The 24,510-nt window shown below is 32.5% G+C and overlaps 2 protein-coding genes across 8 annotated transcripts; both read right to left on the reverse strand.

The window, feature by feature from the left end:
* Positions 1–1,786: 1,786 nt before the first annotated feature.
* Positions 1,787–2,898, reverse strand: LOC117780270 (cyclin-dependent kinases regulatory subunit). Its single transcript, XM_034616725.1, has 2 exons — positions 2,525–2,898; positions 1,787–2,434 (listed from the first exon to the last, which is right to left on the reverse strand). Exons 1-2 carry the CDS (start codon positions 2,578–2,580, stop codon positions 2,263–2,265), a joined length of 228 nt encoding a protein of 75 aa, XP_034472616.1. The 5' UTR covers positions 2,581–2,898; the 3' UTR covers positions 1,787–2,262.
* A 3,599-nt stretch (positions 2,899–6,497) lies between these two features.
* On the reverse strand, positions 6,498–23,448 carry LOC117782215 (sodium/potassium-transporting ATPase subunit beta-2). Of its 7 annotated transcripts, none has more exons than XM_034619235.1 (8): positions 23,396–23,448; positions 20,501–20,987; positions 12,756–12,896; positions 12,166–12,285; positions 11,560–11,726; positions 11,392–11,502; positions 11,153–11,318; positions 6,498–10,393 (listed from the first exon to the last, which is right to left on the reverse strand). In XM_034619235.1, exons 2-8 carry the CDS (start codon positions 20,625–20,627, stop codon positions 10,290–10,292), a joined length of 936 nt encoding a protein of 311 aa, XP_034475126.1. In that variant the 5' UTR covers positions 20,628–20,987; positions 23,396–23,448; the 3' UTR covers positions 6,498–10,289. The 7 variants fall into 7 exon arrangements, with proteins under 7 accessions (XP_034475126.1, XP_034475131.1, XP_034475127.1 ...); XM_034619240.1 differs by having other exon boundaries at positions 20,501–20,969; positions 23,396–23,417; XM_034619236.1 differs by lacking the exon at positions 23,396–23,448 and adding an exon at positions 23,225–23,293.
* Positions 23,449–24,510: the final 1,062 nt, after the last annotated feature.

Genomic DNA, 24,510 nt, shown 5'->3' on the forward strand with positions numbered 1-24,510 from the left:
TTTCCGGCTTTCCTCATACTGTGAATCGTACAATAAATAGTAATAAAAATCAGCACATCTGCTGCAGTGTCACAGCTGCCTTTGATCTGCTTCTATTCGATTTGCCTTGGGGGATAGTTCTGTCGTTCTGCTGACCGTTTGGCGACACCGACACCAACGCACGCTGGTGGGAAAGCAACAACAAAAATCTGAAAACAAAACCACATCGGGGTTTTGTCGCTACTTTATAACTACGGGTAAGTGGCAGGGCCTAACTGCGAGTAAATGCCCGTTGTTGACAGCGTTTTGTCGTAGTCCCTTCCTTTGGGTGGTGAAATCATAACCAGCAGCTAGTTACCCTTGCATCTCCCCATAGCACTGCATATTTTTGTCAGTTCTTTCTGTATATGCATATACACAGTCATTCACATGAGTATTGTTACATCAACAACATCGTATTTCCGAATTTATGTTCATATGCTTTGCAATTATATAATGTGGTACAATTTATGAATATTGATATTTTCTTTGTAAATTTACTGAATAAAATCCCCGTGTCTTAAAAGTTGTTCACAATTACCCTATCTAAGGGAACAATTAATTTAATTAAAGTTTTCCCCTCTCTAATCATTTTAGGTTTTTCATTGTTCTTTTGTCTTGCATAAAAATACTTTAGTCATACTTTATCTTTAACGTTAACTTATTTGTTGACAAAAATTAAAAGATCAAGCTAAGCTGAATGGTTTCTATCCATTAAGTGTATAATTACAACAATTTGTTTTTCAGAAATTTATGGAAATAAATGTTGATAACCAACCAAACAGTTTCAAAATGTATAACAGGCGGTTACATGCTCTGTCAGAATACTAATGCTAATGACTGTATATACATACGTGTATGAGTATATACGAAAACGTGTACAGCAGCTTTACCGGAACTGTCGATCTTCATTTTAGAAAGTGAAAAATATCACTATATAGACCAAACGCTCTTTATACCACAAATACATAAGCATATTCAGATACCCTGTGGCATATAAATGGTTACAAGAAAAGGTGTATTGGTGTATTACAATTGTATTTATATAAAGGGTCTAGGCGAAAAAGAGAAGTTCTTCTAAAACCCCAGAGCTCACAGTCCTCAAAATTAATTGGGTTAAAGGTTCAAGTACGTATAATAAGTAAGTCTGCATTTCAATATATACATTCAGAAAACGAATTGTGAATCAAGTTTAACTGGCATACATATAAATCTCTTATAGTTCAATATACACTTAATGTCATTTGTATACACATAACCAATGTATTTACAAACGAAAAAAATGTAATATACTTCATGGTTGCGTTAGTTATTGTGAGTATATTTTGGGAATAGACATTTATTATTATCTATCATTAAACTAATTGAGTATACAGCTAAGATTTTTATTGATCAGTAGGCATCTCTGAAAAAATTCAGCAAGTTAAACAGGAACTAAACTTATAGGTATTCAAATTTATCGGATCTTAAAGCTAGAGTTCAGTTTCAATTTAAACTATGATCGAGACGCAAATGCAGAGTAGGACAATATATTAGCAAAACAAGTTCAGATTGGATATTGAAAAATTCCAAGCAATCAACGCTCAAATTTTTCTATATATATAAGTATTTATTTGTATTTTTAGCTTTATATTATTATGTTATATGTTTAAAAGTATGCATTATGTATTGATTACAATTTTCAAGATCACAAATCGTATTTTCTTTATTATTAAGTGAAAACGTACTGACAATTTTCATATCGCGATGCGAGTTTCCAGATAGCATACTATTATAAAACAATGGGCGCACTATAGCAAATTTAATGATAAAATCGGAATGCAATTTTGAAAGCAATAAACACAACTTCTAAAATCCAGATGGTTACAAGTTAAAAGATTAATTTTAAACGCTCTCTCTTTCTCTCTTACGTAAGCATATGGCAACATATTCAATATATAAACATCTTAAAAACCATCAATGGAAACAACAGCACTTGAAACCAAAACAGTGCATGTGCAAAATAATAGTTGAATGGAGGTAAGTTGTATCAGCATGTGTATGTGTAAGTTGTATGTGTGTGTTTTTCCTTTACGCCGCCGCAACAGTTGTGCAGCTACCACCGGTTGCGCTGCGGCAGCGACAGCGACAGCAGCTGCCTCATAAGTCAGCTGTATCTGAACGCTTATATGTATGTGTGTGTATGCATGTGGATGTGTTAGTATGTGTATGTGAATGCGTGCGATCTAACAGTTGTGTGATCGCCTACTCCTCCGTCTTGGGACGTCGAAATAGCAAAATGTGCGGCTCCGGCTTGTGAATCATATAGTGTATCCATCCACGCGACTGCTGCACCCCAATTGATCTCCACTCCGTTTCTGTCATTAGATGCGTTTTGGGTACCAGCTTGACGAGCTCTTTTGGTAAGACCACATGTCTGCAAATGAGAGCACACACATACATTCATGTAATTGATCTCTATTTCTTTGCAATTGCATTTACAGCTGCAATTTGCAGATTCACATACCTGTACTCGAATTTCTCGTCGTAGTATTTATCCGAGTAGTAAATGTCTTTGCTCATTTTGTGTATATCGAAGTCAGCTTGTGATCTGAGCGAAGGATGTTCGGGAATGCGATGCTAATTTATGTTGGCGTCAGCGTCGGCGTCCTTTTTTGCACGTTGATTTGCCGATCTCTTATCCAAGTTTTATCTTCCAAGTGATTGCGCACACACTACACAACTATATCACTCACTGGTTATTATCTACAAAAGCGTTTTGCGCAATTTAATACCTTATTTTTTGTTACAAAAATTCGCAATTTAAGTTATTTTAAAATAGAAAAAAGTGACGCGGCTTATAGATTTGGTTCCAGTTCATTCAAGTTCATTGGATCTTGTTTTAAAAGTTCTTGTAATCGATAATTTTTAATGATTCCTAAGTTTTTATATTCATTGTAAATAAAGGTCTTGTTGCTTAATTAATATATTATGTTAAAATTATTTAAAAATAAAGAAGCAACACGGAAAACAAATAAAAATTTAACAATCAACATGCACATTTTATTTAAATGTTTCGACTACTCGATTTATTCATATAGTCTTTTTTATGCCTGGCAGCAGTGTTGAAAAATATAAAAAAGTGAATGCCAGCTCGCCCGACCGCCACAATCTATCGACCGATTAGAGATAGAAATGGTTTATAGCTTTTTCTGACTGAAAAGCTTCCGAAAAATTGCTGAATTTGCTATGCTATGCCCGACCGCCACAATCTATCGACCGATTAGAGATAGAAATGATTTATAGCTTTTTCTGACTGAAAAGCTTCCGAAAAATTGCTGAATTTGCTATGCAAAATAGCTAAACTAGCCAACTTTCTTAGCACCGACGTCTCGACTAAAAATAAAATTAAACTGCGCGCGTTAAGTGAGGAGCAATTTGCTAATGAGGAGAAATGTCGTTAAATTTTATACCTAAAATATACCAGACTGTTCTGGTATATCAGATGGTAATTAAAAAATACTGAATCAGTATTAATTAGAACGCGTTATTGATCGCGTGTGGCCACACTGGAAAATTTAAATTTAGTTTATTGCAAATTTTAAAATGCAATAACTTTGAAATAAATAAATAGTTTGGTTAAAATTTAAAATTCGAAATTAGACAAAATTAAGGTAAACATATTAATAGAGGTTTGAAGATCGTCAGCCCTCGGGAAAAGATGTTTGACAATTTAATTCTGAAAAAACAAATTTCAAAAAATTGAGAAAATTCTAACAAAAATGTTGGAAAAATTAAAAAAATTCTACCAAAAAAAATATCTGAAAATGGGTACAAAAATTAAGTATACCCAAATCAAACCAGATCGGGAAATTTTGCATGGTGGCAGCCTTTGCACCGGGCGGCAGTCTTCCACACCAGTGCTAGCAAGCTTTTAGCTGTTTCTGTCTAGAAACCATCTAAATTTGTTATTGTGGGCAGATTTGCACAGTTTTACCAAAAATATTAATTGCAAAACTTAGCTGAATATATATTGAAAATAGCCAGATTTCTAGCTAATAGCAATTTTGAAGTTTTTCTAGTAAACAAATTCTGAAATTAGCCAGATCTAGCTATAATATAGCTAAGTTGGCAACAGTGTTTAATAACATCTCTCACGTCAAATTTATGAATTAATTACCGTTGTTATTACTCAGCTGTAATAAAAATGTATGCACAAAATATTTTGAAATTCTACTTCACTACTGTACAGTACTTCCAGACACTTTGTTCTAGTGTAGCTTTGACAGCAATGTTATATGTTCTAATATTTTGTTTTGAAATAGAACAAACACAACAGAATATGAAAATTCTCATTACAGTGCTTGACAGTGCTTGAGTTCTATTGGGAAGTAAAATTTCAAAACAAAACATGTTAGTATAGTAAAATTATCATAATTGTTCTAGTGTACAGCGAGTGCACTAGAATATAGAGAAAAAAATAAACGCCTTAACTCTCTCTTAGCTTTTCTTAAATGGTGGTTAATATCTAGCTGGTGTACGACCTCTCATAAAAAAAAGATACTCAACGGACCGTGAATTAAAAGAATTGTTATATATAGAGTGTATTACTTTTAGCGTAATATCGCTGCATAATAATCAGAATTGTATGGTGCATTAAGCAATACACCAAAATTTTGTCACACAAGCGCCATCTTTGGCAATTTGTTTTGGGTACATTTGTGCCACCGAATAAGCGCCATCTGTTTATTATATATACTTTCAAGCTATAGCAAGCAGCTTTGGGTCATTTGCAATTATAATATTATTGTGTGATTAAATTACATTTGTTTTCTTAATAGCTTTTTATCAATAAATTTTTAATTAAAGTTCTAGTGTACAGCAAAAAATTTTTCAAAACGTTTTGTGTTTTACTTCAACAAGCTTCTGGTTCAGTATGGTTCTAGTTCAGTTGTGTTTTGAATGTTTTGGTTCTATTTGGCTTGGGTTCTATAAGTTCTATTGCTTGACGTATAGTATTTGTTCAAATATCAAAAACTTTTGACACTGAAGTATTTGTTTTGAATTTCAGCATAGTGCTTGTAAAACAAAATTTTTGTGCTTGTGCAGCCCTTTAGTAAATACTTACCTAACATGGTTCCATTAACCAGATAGAAATTTTTTTCTAGGAAAGGTGGAAGCCCTTCGGTTATAGTCGCCGCCGCGGAATATCCAGTGGGAAATTCGTTAAGCTTGCACTTCTATCGAGCAGAGAAGTTTGAATTTGATCAATAATGACAACAATTTTAGTAGAATAAAAGCAACAATGAAAAAATAAATAATCATGGCCCATGCCCTCCTCTTTTTATCCAATTTGGTTCATATTAGAAGTAGCCTTGTTCTTACATACTATCATAAAGAGGGCTTAAAATAAAAATTTAAAATATGACTGTCTTTTGTAGCTTTGTTGTCACTGGAAATTAATACATCATTACTATTAACTCTTCTGTAAAAGGCAAAAACAAGTTACACTATTAAATAACTCTGTATTTATGTAACACAGTTTTGTTTTGTTTATTTGGAATTACTTAATTCCATATCAACATATTATTTTTATTGAATTCAGTAAAATTTTTCAAACAGTTTCTCGTTTTTGTTACTCATACATGTCATTATCTGTGTTTTTGAAGCTTTCTGCTGTTGTTGTTCTTGTTGTTGTTGCTCTTGTTCTTGTTGATGTTCAGTTACTTTTTGTTGAAAGTTCATTTTAATATTACATCTTATGTTTTTTTTTTTGTTATTTTTTTTATTAATATTTAAACTTTGTCATTGATTTATAGTTAAACTTAAACAATACAAAAGCAGTATTTGTTTTTCATCATTTTGTTACACATAAATATATTTTTTTATTTTGCCATGACCTTTGTTTTCTTGTGAATGTTTTCTTTTATCTATAATTTATTTTCTTTTAAATTTTTTTTTTAAGTCTAAATTAAAGCAATTCTGTTCGGTTTCTCATTTGTTTTCTTTTTATTTTTTTTTGCTTTAAATAAATTTCAGAATTAGATCAAACTAAATGTATTTTTATTGATTCGTTTTTCACTAACTGCAACTGTCTTGCTGTAGCTCGCATATAATTAAAATGTTATCGCACCAGTTCTCTACCATTTTGAAAAGCAACTGTAGGTTCTGTGGTATTTTCTGAACAAAATTATATTATTAACGTTCTTGGTTTATTATTGTAAATAAAAATATGCAGTAATCGTACTTAGGTATAGTTTACATACTTCTTTTATTTTCATCTGTTTACCATATATATAACATATGCATACATATTTGTATACCGTGATGTTACATTTCTTAATTCTACACATATAGTATTAAAATAATAAATAATTTCAAATTTGTTTTTCTTTTTAAATGTTTTAACCAAATGGGATTGCAAATAAGATTAACAAATTTTGTAAGCTATTTTCCATTTTTTTTTTTGTTTCTTCTTTGTTATTTTTTTTAGTTTTTCCAAAACATTTTTTTTTTCTATTTTTCGCTGCTTTGCACGTGTTGTGAGAGAGGTCTCGGGCAAATAATGATCCAAAAATTGCATACTTCACGCTTTTCTTCCGTTGGAATCTTTCGAATACTTGCCAAATTGTGTGGGCGTGGCAGTGTCTTTTTATCTATCATGAATACTCAGTCGTGTCGTGGCAACTTGAGTAGATTTGAAAAATCGAATGAACTGAAACTAAACGAACTAATTGAAAAGTTCATTTGGAACAATTCATAGTCAATTTTTAACGTGGAACTAGTTTATTAAATTGGTCAAACAATTCCAAAGAAACATCTGCCACATTTTGAAAAAGAATTTTTTCGAACCAGTTTCAAAACTGGTCTTAGAAATATCAGCAGCATCTATCTCTCAAGTGTTTCCAAAGCTGTGAGCATTAGTTAACTAATTGTAGATTGTTGTGAAATTGCTGAATAAAGTAAAAGATGCGTTTTGAGAATTATTGTACATTTATTGTAGTTGCCTTGTGCTAATTACGTAAGTTGTCTGTTTACACACAAAAGAGTCACATGAATCGTGTTTGTTTCTTTGTTCTTTTTTTTTTCCATACACTTGGTGTAAAAAATGGCAGTTTATACATATATATTCTTGTTAAATATGTTTTTCAAGTGTGTTCTAGTAGTTGCCGCATGCTAATAGATTGTGCAACAAAGTATGCAACCGTTTGGATCTGCAAGCATTTGGTGCAAATAAATTTTTATTGGCCGATATCTAATGAATTAAATTGAAATTTAAAGATTCTAAATCCAATTTTTCTACATAAACATTTGAAAATTTGAATACACGCGCTAGAGGGTCAAACATTTACTTGGCAGTTTTTATATTTATATATATTTTATACTTTTTTTTAAATTTATATATTTTTTATAGCTTTTGTTACCCTATATAAACTACTAATATTTATCGGCGGTTTTGGGAACACACTTTGCCCGGTCGAAAAACAATTGTTGAAGTGAAATTTTGTGCGTAGAAATTCTGTTTAAAAACAAAGCAATCCAATTTAATATAACTCACAAATAGCTATGGGATTTTTTAATTAATTTATTCTTAAGTTTTACGGCTGCCCGCGACTGCTCCAAAAAATTGAGTTATCTCACAACTCGTGTTTACATATTTTGCTTAATGCAAGCTGCAGCATTTTATTTCACTACTTAACTAATTGCTTTGTTTTGCTTTTTGTAATTTGTTTCAATGTATTGTAAAACATGCACTAGAAAATTCTTTTCGAAATCTATGTTGCAAACAAGTTGTTGGAATTCTTCATTTAGAATACTAAAAGTTCTTAAAATTTTAGAAGTAACTTCATCGCAACTTGTTCGGAGTTTTTTTACTTTCAATTAAATATAATGCTTAATTTTTACAATTTATGCTGAAATAATTATGGAATGTATTAAAACAATTGCAAAATTAATAGGAAATCTATATGAAAAAAGGTTATACAATTGTTCGGTTAGGTTAGTTCAGACGACAAGGGTAACCCACTTTTATTTGGGGAACATTCAACCAGAATTGCCTATGACTTTGCTTTACTTTTAAATTCATTTAATAAATGTATTTTATTTTATAATAATATATTTATAATATATATTTAAGTATAACATTTTCCATTAAACTATTATTTAGAGACTGCTTCATCTGTAGCAAAACTTTATAACATTTCATGTTTAATTTTATAATCATTTTGTTTTTGGTTGGGTTTGGTTTTTATTTGCTTCTTACACTTAAGACTAGCACTAGTTAAGTGGATGGTAAAAGGGGGTTAGTTATAAAGCTTAGTATGCCATTTAAGAGATTAAGCTTTTTATTCGATTTTATAGATTTTTTAAAAAATTTGTTTCTTTTATTTTCTTTATTTTTTTATGTGGGGTGGGGAAAGGTCTCAAGAGAGTGAGAAAGTTATTTAGTTAGATGGGGCCTTTAAATGAATATGTCTTTACTAAAAACTGAATAATTTGAAGATATAAAGTAACTTTTTAGAGTAAAATAAATCATTAAAAATTATTTTTACGAAAGAGAAATCCAAAAAAATCCAACTATTTTGAAATACTTCTAAACAGTGGATGGTAGGGAGTGTCGTAGGAATTGCAGCTGTCCTCACTTTCTTTCATTTTATCTTTCTTTCGGTTGCAGTTGGTTTTGCGGGTCATTTGAGTGGATCGCCCCTGTGTTCAGGTTTTACGTCTGCTAAGAGATGGTTGTTAAAAATGTTATATCGAAACGGTAGGGTTTTAGTTATTTAGTTTGTTTTATTATTATTATTCTTTCTTTGGGATTCCTTTGTATACATAATATATTTTAATGTTATATACTCTTTTTGTTTTTATTGTAACCAGTTACTCTGTACTTTACTTTCAGCTATATTTATCGGTTTTGCCTCAATTGTTATTATATTTTATAGTATTTTTGTTGTATTTTGTTGTTGTTATTTTTTGGTATATTTCTTTTTATTTTCATGCAATTTTCACATTAATGATCTTGTTTATTTTTTGTTTTTTTCTTTTTTTGTTATATTTTTTTTCATAATAAGTGAAGAGTACTAATTTTAAATGTGTTGTTGTGGTTTTCTTTGCATTTATATGCTTTTGTTTATTTTGTGTGTATCAAATATTCTGCGCCTTGGTTTTCTTGTTCTTTTACTTTGCCTTGCAGTTATTCTCATTCACTTGTTTTTTTTTTTTTTATTCTACAGTTATGTTTGCTTTAGAAATATGAAGTTATACATTTCTTTATGATTTGATTTTGCTGTTTATGAAATTAATGTCGCCTGTTTAAATTTAAAATAAATTTAAACAAATTATATTGGGTCTTTGGAATTTTGGAACTAATGTATGCAATTATGTATGTTTGTATACATATGTTGTGTTTATATATGCATTCCAATTTTGTATGTATTATCTTTTAGCTTTCTTTTTATATATATAAGTATTTCTTTTAAATATTATAAATATAAATAATTTTTTTTTATAACACGTGTCTCCTTGATTTAAGAACAGTTGCTGCATTCATTTTTTTTTTATAATTTGTTCGCTGCGCTGTTTGTCGTTTATATCTTTATTAAATTACACCAAAAACAAAACAGAATTTGTTAACAACAATTTGTTTTTATTTATACTTTTTTTTTTGTTTATTATCATATTTGCGCTAAATTATGTGACTTGCCAATTTTAACCATTTTCTATTTTGCCTAAATTGTTAACTAAATAAAATTCTCCTAACAAATTAAGTTTGTATTTTCGTCTGTATGTGTATGGGTTTGTGTAGATGTGTGTAATTGAGTGTGGGCGTTTTGATAGCGTTGGGTAGTTTTAGCATTTTAGCGCTAGATTTAGTAATATTATTTTTATTTATTTTTTTTTTGCTTTTATTTTTATTCTTGTAGCTTTGTTTTAGTTTTTTTTCTTTGGTTGTTGCTGTATTTATTTTTCATTATTATATTACTTTAGCTTTTATTTTGCCTTTGTTCTTTTTTTTTTTTTTTTTTGGTTTTCTTGCTGCTACTTTTTTTGTGTGTGGTTTGTCACCGTTTATATTTTTTATTAAACGTGACTTTGCTTAACTTTCATCTTAATCTTCATTTTTTGTATGCCTATTTCGAGCCACCTCCACTTGCATCCCTTATCGGATCCATTTTTTCCTCTGAACATCCTTCCTTCCTTCCTTCATTCCACTGCCTTGCCGTACTTCCTTTCTGTTGCTTTTCTTTGTAGCTTGTGAAGCTGCTTCATGATACTGTTCCATTGCGTTTCTCTTAGTCGACCATTAACTCAAAATGGACGGATCCTCTCCTATCCGAGCGATCATGATGAATGTTTTTAGCCCAGGCTTTGCACTCAATGTTGATCAAGACGCCGGCTAGCGATGATAAAGAGGTAGAAAATCAAGAGAGAAAATCAATTGACGCAGAAATGGAATTTCAGAGTTTTCTAATTACACTCATATGCTTCTTTTGTAAGAAAACATTAATTTTGATTTATATCTGGTTTCATTTTCCGAATAATTTACTAATTTCTATTTAAAATTAATCCCATTATCCCATGTTCCTCCTATTAACCCTTTTAAAATCTGCTCTCAGATGCGAATTAATGGGTTGAAAAATTAACTATACCCATTCATTTTGAATGTTTGCTAAATTATATTCCTTATTCGAAAGGCTCCTCCTTCAACGTTATCCATCTTCAGGCATTCAAAACCATGAAGCTCTCTTTTAATGTTTATTGTACCGTAAAACTGGGTTTCTTTATATATTTATGCTTTGTCTTTGTTTGTTTTTTTTCTATTTCGGGTCGCTTGCATTTCCATTTCCTTAGTAGAAGAATGAAGGAAGCTCTTACATTTGACATTTGGTATGAGTTTAACTAAATTTCTAGGCAATCTAATATTTTTTATTATGTTCTATGAGCGTTTTCCTGTTTCCTAAGGTATGTAGAACAAAACTCTTAAATTATTGTAATTCTATTATGTTATTTTATATCTACTACTTTGTACTACATATTCCGACCTAATACACACAAATTATGAGAGTTCTTAATATGATATATATATATTAATAAATGTCATCTTCAAAGAATATTTGTTTGTAAAATAGTAATGAGCATGATATAAACTACTTACTTTCAACAGTAAATTGAACAGCAACAATTGGCGGAATGTAGCCAGCATCATTTTTGAACGGGAAGTAATAATGGGGGAAACCCATGCGGGGATAATAATCACGAGCTTTAATGTTCTCCACATCGGCAGGATTTTCTCCCTCACACGATACCCAAACAACACCAATCTAAATGGAGAAAAATAAGTAATTCCGATTACGATGTTGACGACAAATAATCAATAGATAGAAGCAAGTCTACCTCATTTGGTCGTAGGGTCTGCTTTTGCTTGATGTGCTGCTTCAAATCCTCGGGCATGTCAGCGGGCAATTTCGTTGAATCGTTGTAAATTTCCGGTACCCAATTATAGATCTAAATTTTCAATTTAATTAATTCAGATTTAATTTTTGAATATTTCAAGGAACCTACCTTGTTCAACTTGAGGAATATGCAGGGCCTTGAGACATGATAGCCAAAATTATTATCGATAGTGCAGGGCGCAAAGCTGTGAACCTCAACGCCGCATACTTTGCCGCCTGTTGGCGGATTCTCGAATGAACAGTTCACTTGATTCTCCTTAGGTACATCATCATAAGCTAAGCATATTAAATACAATAAAGATAACGATTAGCTTAATCGCTTAGCTTTTCACTTGGATTCGACTCTCCAAACTAAAGTTAGCAATCATGTTTAGCAATAAATTCTCTGGAGTTTGAGGGATTAAAAGAAAACTCCGTTCACTTACTGTAATCTGTAGTATAGATTATTGGCAAAAAACAAATGTGAGTATGTAAGAAAAATTTGTACAATTTAAAAATATAAATAATGAAATAGACAAAAACTGCAGTTGATTAAAGTTTAATTAAAAAACTGTTTAACCAACCAATTTTTGAAAGAAAAATAAAATAAAAGAAAAATAATAACATGGCTGCAAACCAGAATTAGAAAGCAATGCTTTGGTTCAGAGCCGGTTTGCAGCCTTGAATAGTAGTAGTTAAAGTTAAATCGATTGAGAAATTCCTTTTCTGTACTTACATTTCAGAAATCGTGCAGTTTCATCAACCCAATACTTATAGTTATGTTCCTTCGATGATTCGTACCAAACTAATGTGCTCTCAACATTCGCCTCTGGGGGCATTGGTCGAAAGCCAAGTCCTGTCAAAGAAGAAAAGCGAAAAAGTGTTGAAATCTATTTTGCTTCTCCTTTTGCTGTATATCGTATCCAATTAGTTAATTAAATTGTCAGCGTTTTATTCATATATTTTAAATTCTGGTTGCGTGCTCACAGGCGGGACTTTGAATTTTTAGTGGGATTTATGAATATGAAATACGTATTTGTGAATTACGCGTGCCATTTCCAAAATTTGATTAAGTCTTTCTTGATTCAGAAAGACAGAAAAGTAAAGAAAATTTACCTTTTTTTTTTAATAATATGAAAATATTTTAAATTAGATTGATTGTAAGAAATTATGTTACAAAAACGTTGAGAATTTAATTCTATAACTTCTCCAGATGAAAGTCGGACAATCATTGGATGGTTTATAATTTATTTATTGATTTTAGTAGTTACTTCATAAGTCACGAAATAATCTTTATTACTTTTAATGAATTATATATATGCTAACCTGGATTTGATCCAATCAATCCATTGTCAAGCATCCATTTCGGCTTATCAGCCTCCAACGTTTGATAAAACACAGCAAATATGGCAGCAAAGAATCCGGTTAACGCCGCATAGAATATAATGTAGAAAAGTAAAATTTTTGCTGCAAGAAAGAGAAATAAATGCCATTGTTAATATATAGATCAGATTGCACAAAAACCAAATTAAATGGTTTAAACACTTAATTAAGTTGAGGTCAATAAAGTCGTTTAAATGTTTACCACAATGTTGCATACACGATTAAAAGTTGCGTTTTATTTTTTTAAATCGTGTTTTGCAACTATGGATGCTTTAATATGTTAACATAAGGAAAAAATAAAAATATTTTGAATATGTCAAGAGTGATTTGTATCAGATTCTGTTTCTCTACCCCTTTATAATTATTACCTATAAAATTTCTTGAAACTAATCTTAAACTTTTCTGCATTTAAAAGCGAGATTTTTTTTTTACATACGTTACATATTTTCGAAGATAAAGTATCTGCAGCAAATGTCGTTTGTGCCCTTGGCTAATTGGCCAGTTCAGCTTTTTTGGGCTGGCAACACGGATAGCTCGCTGTCGGCCTTACTTCCCCTTTGTGTTCTGAGTCCACTTCACGCAGGTTACACAATGCACGACCTTTGACATTTTCTTGGCACTAGCTCTATTTGGGGGTGTGTACAACCAATACCCTTGTACAGCAAGTTGACTGGTTTGTCATTTTGACATTTCCGTTTTATAATTGAGATTGAATAAAAGGTCTCCGCATTTTATATAATAGAAAGTGACTTTTTCTATTGTCTTATTCTTTTTTTGTGGTCATCTGTTCAGCTTTCTCTCTCTCTCTCATTTTGCCGCACGCTCTTAGTTTTTTCGACTATTTTAGTAATGCTTTTAATTTAAAATGGATAACGCGCAGCTTTGGATTGTCGTCAATGTTAGTGTTTCAATTAACTCAACTTAATTACGTATACGCCATAAGGCCTCAAACTGGCTGCGGGCTTTATTCATAAATGAAATAATTTATGAAGACAGATATACGAGTGTGTCGGAATTGACATTGACATTGTCGTAATTTGTTAAGCCATTAATCATCGGCTTCTCTGTGAGAGCTGTGTGAAACGTGGGAATCCCTTATGTTCCCAATAATGGAATGGTAAAAGTATGAAAATAAAATGACTTTGAGGACTTATAGATAGATTCAGATAAATTCATTTAAAAACACCAAAATATCCACCTAAAGGAAATTTAAGCATTAGCCATTTGATATAAAAAATACAACATGAAGCCGAAAAAGCAAAGGTTTTCGAGCGCCTTGTTCTCATCAAACATACATCAATCATTAAAGTAAACTGGATACTTAAGCGAATTTCTTCATTTATACATAAGCAACTCGTTAGTTTCCAAGTTCGCTCGAAAACGCTGGCAACATTAATTCTTCTCATGGTCAATTAGTTGGCAAGTTGGTAAGTATTGGCAATACAAAATGGGGCATGCGCCTTAAAAATTCTGCCCAACAAGCTATTTAAGATGCAGTCTCCCTTCTGTCACTGACAAAGGAGGCTCACGGTCATATACATACATATACACACATACTTTCAAATATATACATGAAGACAAACAAAACAGAGATCTAAAGGACCATAAGTTGTGTTACTTTATGGCATGACAGTTGGAACAGAGATTGTCAAAAACAGGCTAAAAAATTCGATTTTCTTGCATCACATGGTATGGTATTATATCCGATGGGGGCTAAAAATTTTTTCTAATTTGTATTATTTGTACTAATATTCATATGAATGATTATATAAACTGGCCATAGTTACAATTAATGCTTATTCTTATGCTTACAATTGCAATTACAATTAAAGATGCTCAGTTCCCATGTCAATTGGCGCGTTCAAATTGAAAACGGAAAACAGAGTAAAGCAATGAAAAGCCTTACGTAATTCACTTACGTTATTTGTAGGCAGTTAAATACAAATCAGGTTTGCATGGCAACACTGAAGCTAACTTCATGCTCTTTTGTGCTGTGGCGCTGAAAGAAGTCGTTAAACAAGGAACAAGAAACGAGGGGCTCCTTTGCAGTTGGTTGTGCTTTTTATTCAACATATTCTTATTGTACTTCCAAGTGGCACATATTTATACATATATAAGGATATAAGTGTGTGTGTGTGTATGTATGCTTAAGTGAATTTCTGCACTTAACGAGCTGGTTTCTCTGGTTTCAGCGGTCGCAGTGGCTTTTGTAACTGCGAATGTCGGTTTCGGTTTTGCGGAGGATGTTAAAGGGATGACAAAGGGGCGAATAAAAGAGCTGCCGTGTGGTCTTGTTAAGCTGTTCAAATTTGTTTTGTTAGTTTTGCTTGATAAAACAGCTGTTCCATTTGTACCTCATACTTGAAAACAAACTGCAAAACTACAATATTTTACTAATAATGTATTTAAATCGTTGTACTTTATAAGGCCATACTTTTTATGGTTTATTCAAAGATATGTACGCACTTATATATTATTAAATTATAATTTAAAAAAAGATACTGTCAGATATATTCATATTAATGCACCATATAAATAAATCAAGTTAAAAAACTTTATATTATTAAAATCTTAATCAAAATGACAGCCAAATGATTGAGAAAAAGTTCTGAAATTATATAATTTTCAGCAACTTTTGTGATGATCGCTGAATTAAACAACGGTTGTACTAAGTATAAATTTATATTATTATTTTTTTAATACTAACTATGCCTAACCTTAATGTCAATTTAACTGAAATAAGAAATTAATAATATTAAATCTTCTGATATCATTACATAAATGTATATACAAGCATTCTTAGATCAGATATAACATATAATATATAAATATGCATAGTTGCAGGACATTATGCATTATCATCATGTCACGAAAAATAAGTCTGTAAATGGTAAATGAGATTTTTGGCTTGATTTGATTTAGAAATAGTTGCCAGGCAGCGGCTCGATTCAGCATTGCCTTCTCCGGTTTTAGTTTGGTTAAGTGGGGACTCCGTTAAGGTACGATTGATTTACGCTAGATTCTCCCACTTTTTCTACTTTGTGTGGCTATGTAAAAGTGTGTGAGTATGTGTTATGTCAATGTGTGGTATTGAGCACCTGGCAGGTCTCAGTGGAACATTAAGTATACGCAGGATTGTGCGCGGACTCTCTGAGTGCAGAACACTTTGCTCGCTCTTTTGCCATTGCTTCCTCTCATTCTCTCGCTCTCTCACTCTCGCTCTCTCTCTGTGTATTCCCCTTTTAGCTTTGTAGGTCTCTCGCCTGAACTTTGCCATTTGCACAACTGCCGCAAAATTGTAGCGAACTGCACTTGTATTGGTGAGTAGCTGCTTGTGGTTGTGTGCGTGCTTGTGTGTGAATGCGATATTTGTATGTGTGGGCTATAGCTGCATACTGTATTTACATACACTCAAATGAATTGCGGCCATTTCTTCTTCTTTTTTTATTTCTAGTTTCAATTTTACCTTTCTGCAGCAGGGCTTTGTGTAAATTTTGACAGTTGCAGAAAAATAAGAAAATTACATGCACACACACACAGCAGATATCACGTAATAAAACGGAAAATGACCAGTAAAATGGAGCAGAAAATGCAACTGTCAACATCAGGAATCACAACGCCTCGGGGTATGTTGCACAAAAGCACTTACATACATACACAGACACTTACATCTATTTTTAAAATTACATGCACGATAAAATTAAATATAAATTCATTGATAAAATTCATTAAATTGACACATCTTATATCTTTTTTCTGTATGAATACTTAAAATAAAATCATCAATCACTATTGAAAAAGATTATAAAATATAAAACAGCTTTGATTAAAAAAAATTTATAACAATTCATGAATTATTTCTTAGTTCATAATTTCTCTGAAATTTCTGTTATTCCATGAATGTATATAAAGTACTTATACTTGGAAAAGTAATCATAACTATGAGTTAGCCACAAGCATTTTTCTCTCAGTTTTTGTACGTACAATTTATTTCCAAAGAATTTAATATTCATATTGCAACACTCACAACTCTAAAATAACCAAAGGATATTTTCGCTTTAAAAATAGAAATATCTTTTTTTCTCGGAACAAGTATGAATTAATAGTTGTTTATTCGTAAGCTAGCTCTGGTCTTTCATGCAGAGTAAACATTCTGAAACCACAACAATTCCTTTCTGTTTTAATAGTTTTTAATTAATTTCTTTGAAAGTTGTAGGTTTTCTAGAAAAAAACTTGTAGATTCTTATGTATCTTTCAGTCAAGGGACAAGATGACTGAGATGAGACAAAGAAAATCTTGAGCTCATTAAAATGCACTTGAGCAATAGGGTTGTGAAGCACATGCTAATTGGAGTGTCGATTGGATAATTGTTTTTCTAGTGCAAATTTTTTAACAGACCGTCAGTTTATGGAGGTCAACAACATACAGACTCACTAGTGTCCATCTGATTAATTCAAATGCCTTGGATTTTGGCACAATATTTAGCACGCCGCTCAATTTGATGGGTCAGTGCAAATTGTGGGGCCTTCATGAAAAAAATGTATCTCGTATGTTTCCATCGTCTCGAATTGAGCTCATTGATGTCATGATAAAAGGCTGGTTGAAATGATTGCTTTTCAATTGGTTTGCTGGGCGACAATTGAAACATTTGTACTCTGATTCGCTTTGATTTTGTTGCATTTTACTATACGACAGAAGTTGATGTGTTACAGCACATTCAGAGTTTTTACAAGATCATTTTAATAAAGTAGCTACCTGTAACTAGTTCTGCATTATTGCAAAGAAAACAACAATAGCATTTATTTTTCTGCAATTACTTGTCTTGTTGTTTTTTAGATGCAACTTTTTCGTATACATCGTCATTTGATATCCAGCTCTTATACAAGATAATCATAATGATGGGAGAACTATTACTGAAATATTATACATTTAAGGTTCACATAGTTTACCCCTCTCTAACAAGGTACAATGCATTTTTATCAGTCTCATTAATTCGATTTATTCATTTATCTTGTCCCAATCAATGCTTAATTATTTTATATTGTGTTCATTAATTGTAATGCGTAACAGACTTGATTATCTTATTAATTCCTCATTGGTTGAATTCATTGGGTTATTTATCTCTTTATTCTTACAGTAATGCAGTTCTAAGAATGCAATATCAAGCTACATACAAATTGTTGAGTTTAAGCAAGGGAAATATTTGTTGCCATGACTATAGACACGACTCCAGACTTTAAACGTATTTACCAACACTTGTATGTGGAAAATGGTAAAGAGAATTCGTGTTTGGGGGCGTGTTAAGTGTTTAACTGAAGAAGCAGCACAACTTGCAACTAAGTAGGTTAGAGACAAAGCAATCATGCAACAGCAACAGTAGCAACAACTACAACAACGACAACAACAACAAGAGCATTTACTACAACTACGTTAAAAGACAAGGCAAAGTCTTTTTCGTGTCATGTCAGGCTGAAATGTTATGTGTCCCCGCCCACATTTTGGCGCTAAGCTTTGGGTGGCACTTTTCGTTGTCGTTCCTGCAGTTGCAACTGTGTACAACATGCTTTGGAATGAGGTTAGAATTGATTTTTGTTGAGTTGTTTCTCTTTGCACGGAATGATAGTGCAGGTCTCGTATACCCCCTGTGCCACTAAACTGGGTTATAGGCAATTGAAAAAGAACTCTGTATTAAGGTGTGTTGACAGAATAGGGTAAACTATGAGTTAAGCAAATAGAGGGTCTACTTAAGCTGAATAGGCTGAAAAGAAGGAACTCGTATTGCAATACTGAAATCTATTTACTGAACTCGATAGACACTGGTACATGTAAAACATTTGCATTATAATTTTTGAATACAATTGGTGACAGTATGATTTCGTAATTACCAATCCGTCGTTTTCCTCTTTGTCTCGAGCATCGTTTGACAATAGCATCAATATTTTAATATTGTCAAACGATGCGAGAGCATCAAAAATTTAATTCCATTAAAAATTACTAACCAATCCCCAAGGAGAGAGCTAAAAATAAACCAACAACTAGCACGTGTCTCAACTGAACCGAACGGAGTGAAGCTGAGACAGCTGGAATTGAATGATGGAGCGGCGATAGCTAAGATAGATGGGGTGGGCCTGAGAGCGGGTAATATATGTATTCTCGTATAAATAAAAAGTCAAATAACACGTATGATATAAATTGATGATAAAAGCATATTAACAACACAAATCGTAGTTGCCTGTGCAGCTGAACGTGTTTCTTTTACAAATCCTATTTAACCATAAGTTATTTTGACATAATTGTTGTATAGATTAGTTTTGAACTTGACTTTGGTTGTTTATTTTTTAGTACCACCAGTAAATTAAAAATTGTATTTTTGTTTTAAAATGTTTGATTTTGATCAATTAATTTTGTTATAATACTATAATAATTATAAAAAACATTATTTTTGCTGAGTAATTCTAATTTAATGAATCTTTAACATTTTAATAGTTTTTTATTACAAGTAGTTCATATCAGTTGGAATCAATATTGCTATTTATTTTAGCGATATCCATTTGATATTTCTATTTTTATCTAAGGCCGCAAATCAACAATATTTAAATACATCATAAATTCCAAATTGTCTTTGTTTTTATTATCTATTTCCTATCGTCTTTCGCTCGGGACATAAAGAATTTATGACAGTTTTACATTTTGAGCGTTGTCATGGCGTTTACACACGAAATTAAACGATTAGTCATATGAAATTGGTTGCTGTAAGAGTATGCGAGTTGAACCGTCATTGGCCACTTAGAATATGGTTTATCTCTCAAAAGTACACGCCCTACGCCCTTTGGCAAAATGGACTGCCTGTTTGGATATAATTGATATAATTGTTATGTAATCGCTGGCAACAAATATTACTATTACAAAATTTAACTATAACTTCTGTTTGACTGACTATTTGACTGACTGATGAACTGAGCGCATGTGCACTGGATTAATTGTTGGCTCTGCAATATTAGTTTCTATATTTAGTGCTGGCAGGTAATTTGCTGGCCCAAAAAAGTACGTGACTTTTTATTGTGCATGGCATACGAAATGAGCCCATTGGATCGATACGCATTAAGAACGTAAACACGAAGGTTGAACTTAAATATAAACACGTACCAATATACTTGCAAGTTCAAGCACTGACTATCTCTATTTACCGCGTCCCATATCAGTTAACTTCCCCATTAAAATGGTCTCAGAATATAAAATAATTGAAGTACGTTTATAAGCTTTTTAAATTATATTTTAAATTTATATCGAATAAAAATAGGCATAGCTTTTGTCAGATTTAAATCAATACAATTTCGAATCAGTTTTGAATTTGAGTTTATTACAAGCTATACTTGCCCTTGGATGCCCCTGAGAAATGTAGCAATTACCACAACTCTGGCATATGCGGCGTATGCGCAATTTGATTGATTTCATTGATGACAGTTGACGTATATGTAAACATGAACTGAACAGAACGTAATAGTAGCAAAACATGAAAATATATGTACATTAAAATCAAACACTTAAATTATTTTTTTATGTCTTGATTTTATATTAAAATAATAGATATTATATGAAATATTTAACATGAAGGGGCAACTAGCAAATTTTTGGACTTAAACTCGTAATATATATTAAATATATGCTTAGTTGGTTTCGGTACTTACCCCAACTGGAACCGGTGCGTCCAAGGCATTGGCTAGTTTCACTGTTCCATATGAATTTTCTGAAACCCTCCCATTTGCCCATCTTTGGCGGCGGAGAATAGTATTCACCAATCTTCTTTTCGGCCATTTTCGAGCTTGTTTTTTTTTTGTGTTGGTTTTAAGTACTGTTCAGTTTCGGTTGCACCAGGTCAAAGGAGGGTGTCTCTCTCTCTCTCTCTCTTTGTCTGTCTGTCTGTCAGTTAGACTTTTAAACTATTAGTTCTTAGGGCTTAAACGCTTATTGTTATGAATACTTTTATTATTAAATTTATTTAGTGTTGGTTTTGGTTGTTATTTGTTTTATTTATTATATTTGGTTTTGTTTGGTTTGGTTTTTTGTTTTTTGTGTTTGTCTTAATCAACTGCGTTGGTACAACATTTTTATATTTGCTTTTTGAATGTTCGTAGCAGTATTGTGTTAAGATTTGCGCTAAAATTTATTTGGTTACTGAAATAGAAATAAGGATTATGAATATGAGTAATTAGTGAGAGTTTTTGACTGCTTTACCACCTGTTGGGAGGTGAAAAGGTAAGCAAAAAAAACGAAAGTTCACACATAGTTCTTGTATAAATTTGACTTTCTTCTGAGAAATGTCCTTAAACTTATAGTCAATATTTAGCACAGAATACAATTTATTTTATTAATTAAATTTTAATTTTAATATTCGTTTATATCATCTTCGAGTTGTTAAGCAGCTTAATCCTTCTTTTTTTTTTTGCTCAAGGTAATTGAACTCATTTGTTTGGACCATAATCAATTTTGCAGCTTATATAAACATTACAACTACATTTGGCCAAAGAGGAACGAATTCGTTGTAGTATGTGCTTGAAGCTGTTGTTCCGTTTTTTTCCACAAGGACACACTGGGAAAAGTGGCAAAAAGTGCACATTAAAGAAGAATCTGCCAACTGCTAATCAGTTTAACACACTCGCTGTTAATTTATCTGAATTTTTTCTGAATTTTGCCTAATTAATTGTGCTAATTTGGTCAACTCTTTTACCATTGATGTGAAAACAAATTTCAGTCGCCTACCGATTTTAGCCACACACTCTGCCAACTGTTATGTAATCTCGAACGAGGAGCCTGAAAATTCATCCAAAGCTGTCCAAGCCAAAGAGAGTTTGCGCAGTGAGACCACTGAGATAGAGGGAGAGCGGCATTGAGATTGAGAGAGGGCAGCCACAAATGAGAGAGAGTGAAAATGATGAAGAGAGGCTGGAAGAGGCGTTGGAAGGTTTTTTGGTGCAGCTTTGGAATTGTACGGAATACCAATTCAAGATGGGCTATGCCATAAAAGTTGACAGCTGGGCGCCAGCTTAATGACAGCCAACATAGCTCTGGGAATATCCCCCCAAAAAGCAGCAATAATAGAAATCAGCAGGATTTAATATGATATGACATGCCCATACATGAGATCAATGCCCCACAATTATAAAATATATGTCAAAAAATTAATTCAATACTTTAAAGAATATGCTAATGATAATTATGACATTCGCTTATCATTGAAAATTGAATTATATTTGTTCTTTTGGGATTATCTTTCTTGTTTTTTTTTTTGTATTTATTGTTTTTGCTTGCTAACACAGTTACGCAGGCAGACACAAGCGACGCTCTCACGCATTCGCATTGCTTGACTTACTTTTAACGCTGCCACCGGCTGCGTTGGCGTCGACGTTGCTGCCACTTGGTAGCGAACATTGCGCAACGCGTCCGAGGAGGCGAAAAAGCCGTGGCCTCGGCGGTGGCTACGACTATGACTACGTCTCTGCCTGTGGCTATTTGCCCGTATATGAATGTTGGCTATGTGAAGAAAGCGGGCAGAAAAAAAAGGATGGGCAAGTGTCTAGCAAAAGGGGCATGGCATTTTGCACAAAAATAGGCGATGCTTTTTAGCCAAGCACACATACATAACTATTGTGTGCGTGTGTGTGTGTGTCTGTATTTAATGCAATTGCGGAATTCTTGTGCTAAAAATGAATTGTTGGCATTTAAACCGGGTGAACTACGTTTATATAAGCATATTGATTAGAGAAGTGAATGCACTGCATCACAATGAGTTTATTCCGAAATAATTAACATTTATAGTCAAAGGCGTTGCCTGGGAATTCTTTTAATGTGTCATTAGGTAAGTATTATGTTACTTTTCGAGTTATCATTTATGTAATATTTTGTACCACTTTTCTGTTAGTATTTCCAGATTAGTTTTTGTTTAGAATTTTTTTTTATTTTATTGTGTTATAAAATTTGAAAATCTTTCGTTATAGTTTGTTTTTTTTTATGGAACAGCAGCAGAAAAAAAAATCGAATTTAGGTATGTATATAAGTTTTACAAGGATATATTTTTTCTGCTGGTGCTGTCACAGTGTCCTCGACGAGTCTCTTTTGGCGTCGACGTTGCCAACGCTGTTCATTTAATCACTATAGAAACTGTCTTTCATTTTCATTTTCTTTTGATTGCAATTATGTGGAAACCATTTGAAAGCTGTGCATATTCTTCATTAATGTATTCGTTATGTTTTTTCAGCTTTTTTTTCGGAAAAGATAGATTTTAATTTTCGCTTCGCACTTTTGCATCATCACCTCGAGGATTTTTTCTTATTTTTATGTAACCAACGTTTTGTGCAAATACATGAAAATTGGTTGTATTTTTCGCAACGGCGCACCAACAACAACACACATACAGATGGATTTTCTTGAACGCTGCTTTTTCAGCCTCCTCTTGTCCACGCAGACATGTACATAACAACTCTCTATATATGTATATATATATTTGTAGAATATATATATAAATATATATATATATAAATATATATCTATGTGCCGTTAATCCGCCAGCGAATGCGAGTAGCAACCGTCCACAGTTAAAACGCCAATGATAGTGACAATGTTCAGCGTAAACTTCGCCAGCGTCGCAGCTGCAGCAGTGAGCGAAACGCTCGGCTAAACTTCGGCTGCGGTCGTCTTTCTTTTCGCATTCAAAGACGAATCGTGGCAGAGATACAGGCGTGCTGGCAAGCAGTTTGGAATGGGGTGGAGATGGGCAAACAATTGCGCATGGAAAGACTAAAAGCTGAGCTTATTTTTGCCGCCCCATAGCTTTTGCTCAGCTGGGTGTCGACGTCGTCGTTTTGTCGTCGTGGTTGTCGTGGCTGTTGTTGTCGCCGTCATTGGAACATTAGACGAAGTCGTTTTGTCGTTTGGCTTGCTGGACTTTGTGGCTTGTGGGTGCTGCCAATGGACGAGATTTGAGCCGGTCGCTAGGGTGGCTCGGGTGTTGGAGAGCAACAAACAGTTGGGCTGCAAGCTTTCAAGGTTTCAGGCGTTCCTGCCGCTACTGCTGCTGCGATTTGCAATTTCTTTCAGTGGCTTTTAAACTGCTTGCGTGAGCTGCATGTCAAGCAGTTTCGGTTTCCCAGTTGGTAAACTGCTTCTCCAACTGTGTTCCAACAATCATATATTTCTTTAAGTAAAAGCTTCTAATTTGTCATAGCTTTTTAATATTCATTCATCACATCTAAAATAGATTTTAAAAACGTAGTAGAATATGTCAATCATTAAAATGTTGTGAAAATTTGAAATAAACTTATACTTACCGATATTTTAAGAACCGACGTTACAATTCTCAAGAAAATCTTTAGAGAATTGTGGAACACACATGAACAATAATATTTATTTAAATTTATTTATTTAATTTATTTAGCTTTAAAGTTTTTTCTGATCATTTTATTTTTTCTAATCTTCTTTATTCTAATTATATATTTTAAAAGTCCTATTTTCTTTTGGTCTAAGCTAAGTTGTTTTTTGTCTTGTAGGCCACTTTTAAATAAGAATTATGCACTTTGCTAAAAGTAAATATTAAAAATTATATTTGTAATTTATTTAATAACTTTTAATTTCAACTTAATTCATACAAGCCGAGCCCACAGTAGAATTCAAAGGATGCTAACGGATTTTCCAGGGCGAATAC

The sequence above is a fragment of the Drosophila innubila genome (assembly GCF_004354385.1).
Source record: "Drosophila innubila isolate TH190305 chromosome 2L unlocalized genomic scaffold, UK_Dinn_1.0 4_B_2L, whole genome shotgun sequence".
NCBI classification, from domain to species: domain Eukaryota; kingdom Metazoa; phylum Arthropoda; class Insecta; order Diptera; family Drosophilidae; genus Drosophila; species Drosophila innubila.

What these genes read in the sequence shown, in the direction of transcription:
- LOC117780270 (XM_034616725.1), bottom strand. Translation starts at nt 2,580, where the DNA reads ATGAGCAAAGACATTTACTACTCGGATAAATACTACGACGAGAAATTC. An exon ending in GACGAGAAATTCGAGTACAG is followed by an intron (nt 2,435 to 2,524) that starts GTATGTGAATCT and finishes TCTCATTTGCAG; the next exon opens with ACATGTGGTCTTACCAAAAG.
- LOC117782215 (XM_034619235.1), bottom strand. Translation starts at nt 20,627, where the DNA reads ATGGCCGAAAAGAAGATTGGTGAATACTATTCTCCGCCGCCAAAGATG. An exon ending in ACGCACCGGTTCCAGTTGGG is followed by an intron (nt 12,897 to 20,500) that starts GTAAGTACCGAA and finishes TCTTTCTTGCAG; the next exon opens with CAAAAATTTTACTTTTCTAC. An exon ending in ATTGATTGGATCAAATCCAG is followed by an intron (nt 12,286 to 12,755) that starts GTTAGCATATAT and finishes CTTCTTTGACAG; the next exon opens with GACTTGGCTTTCGACCAATG.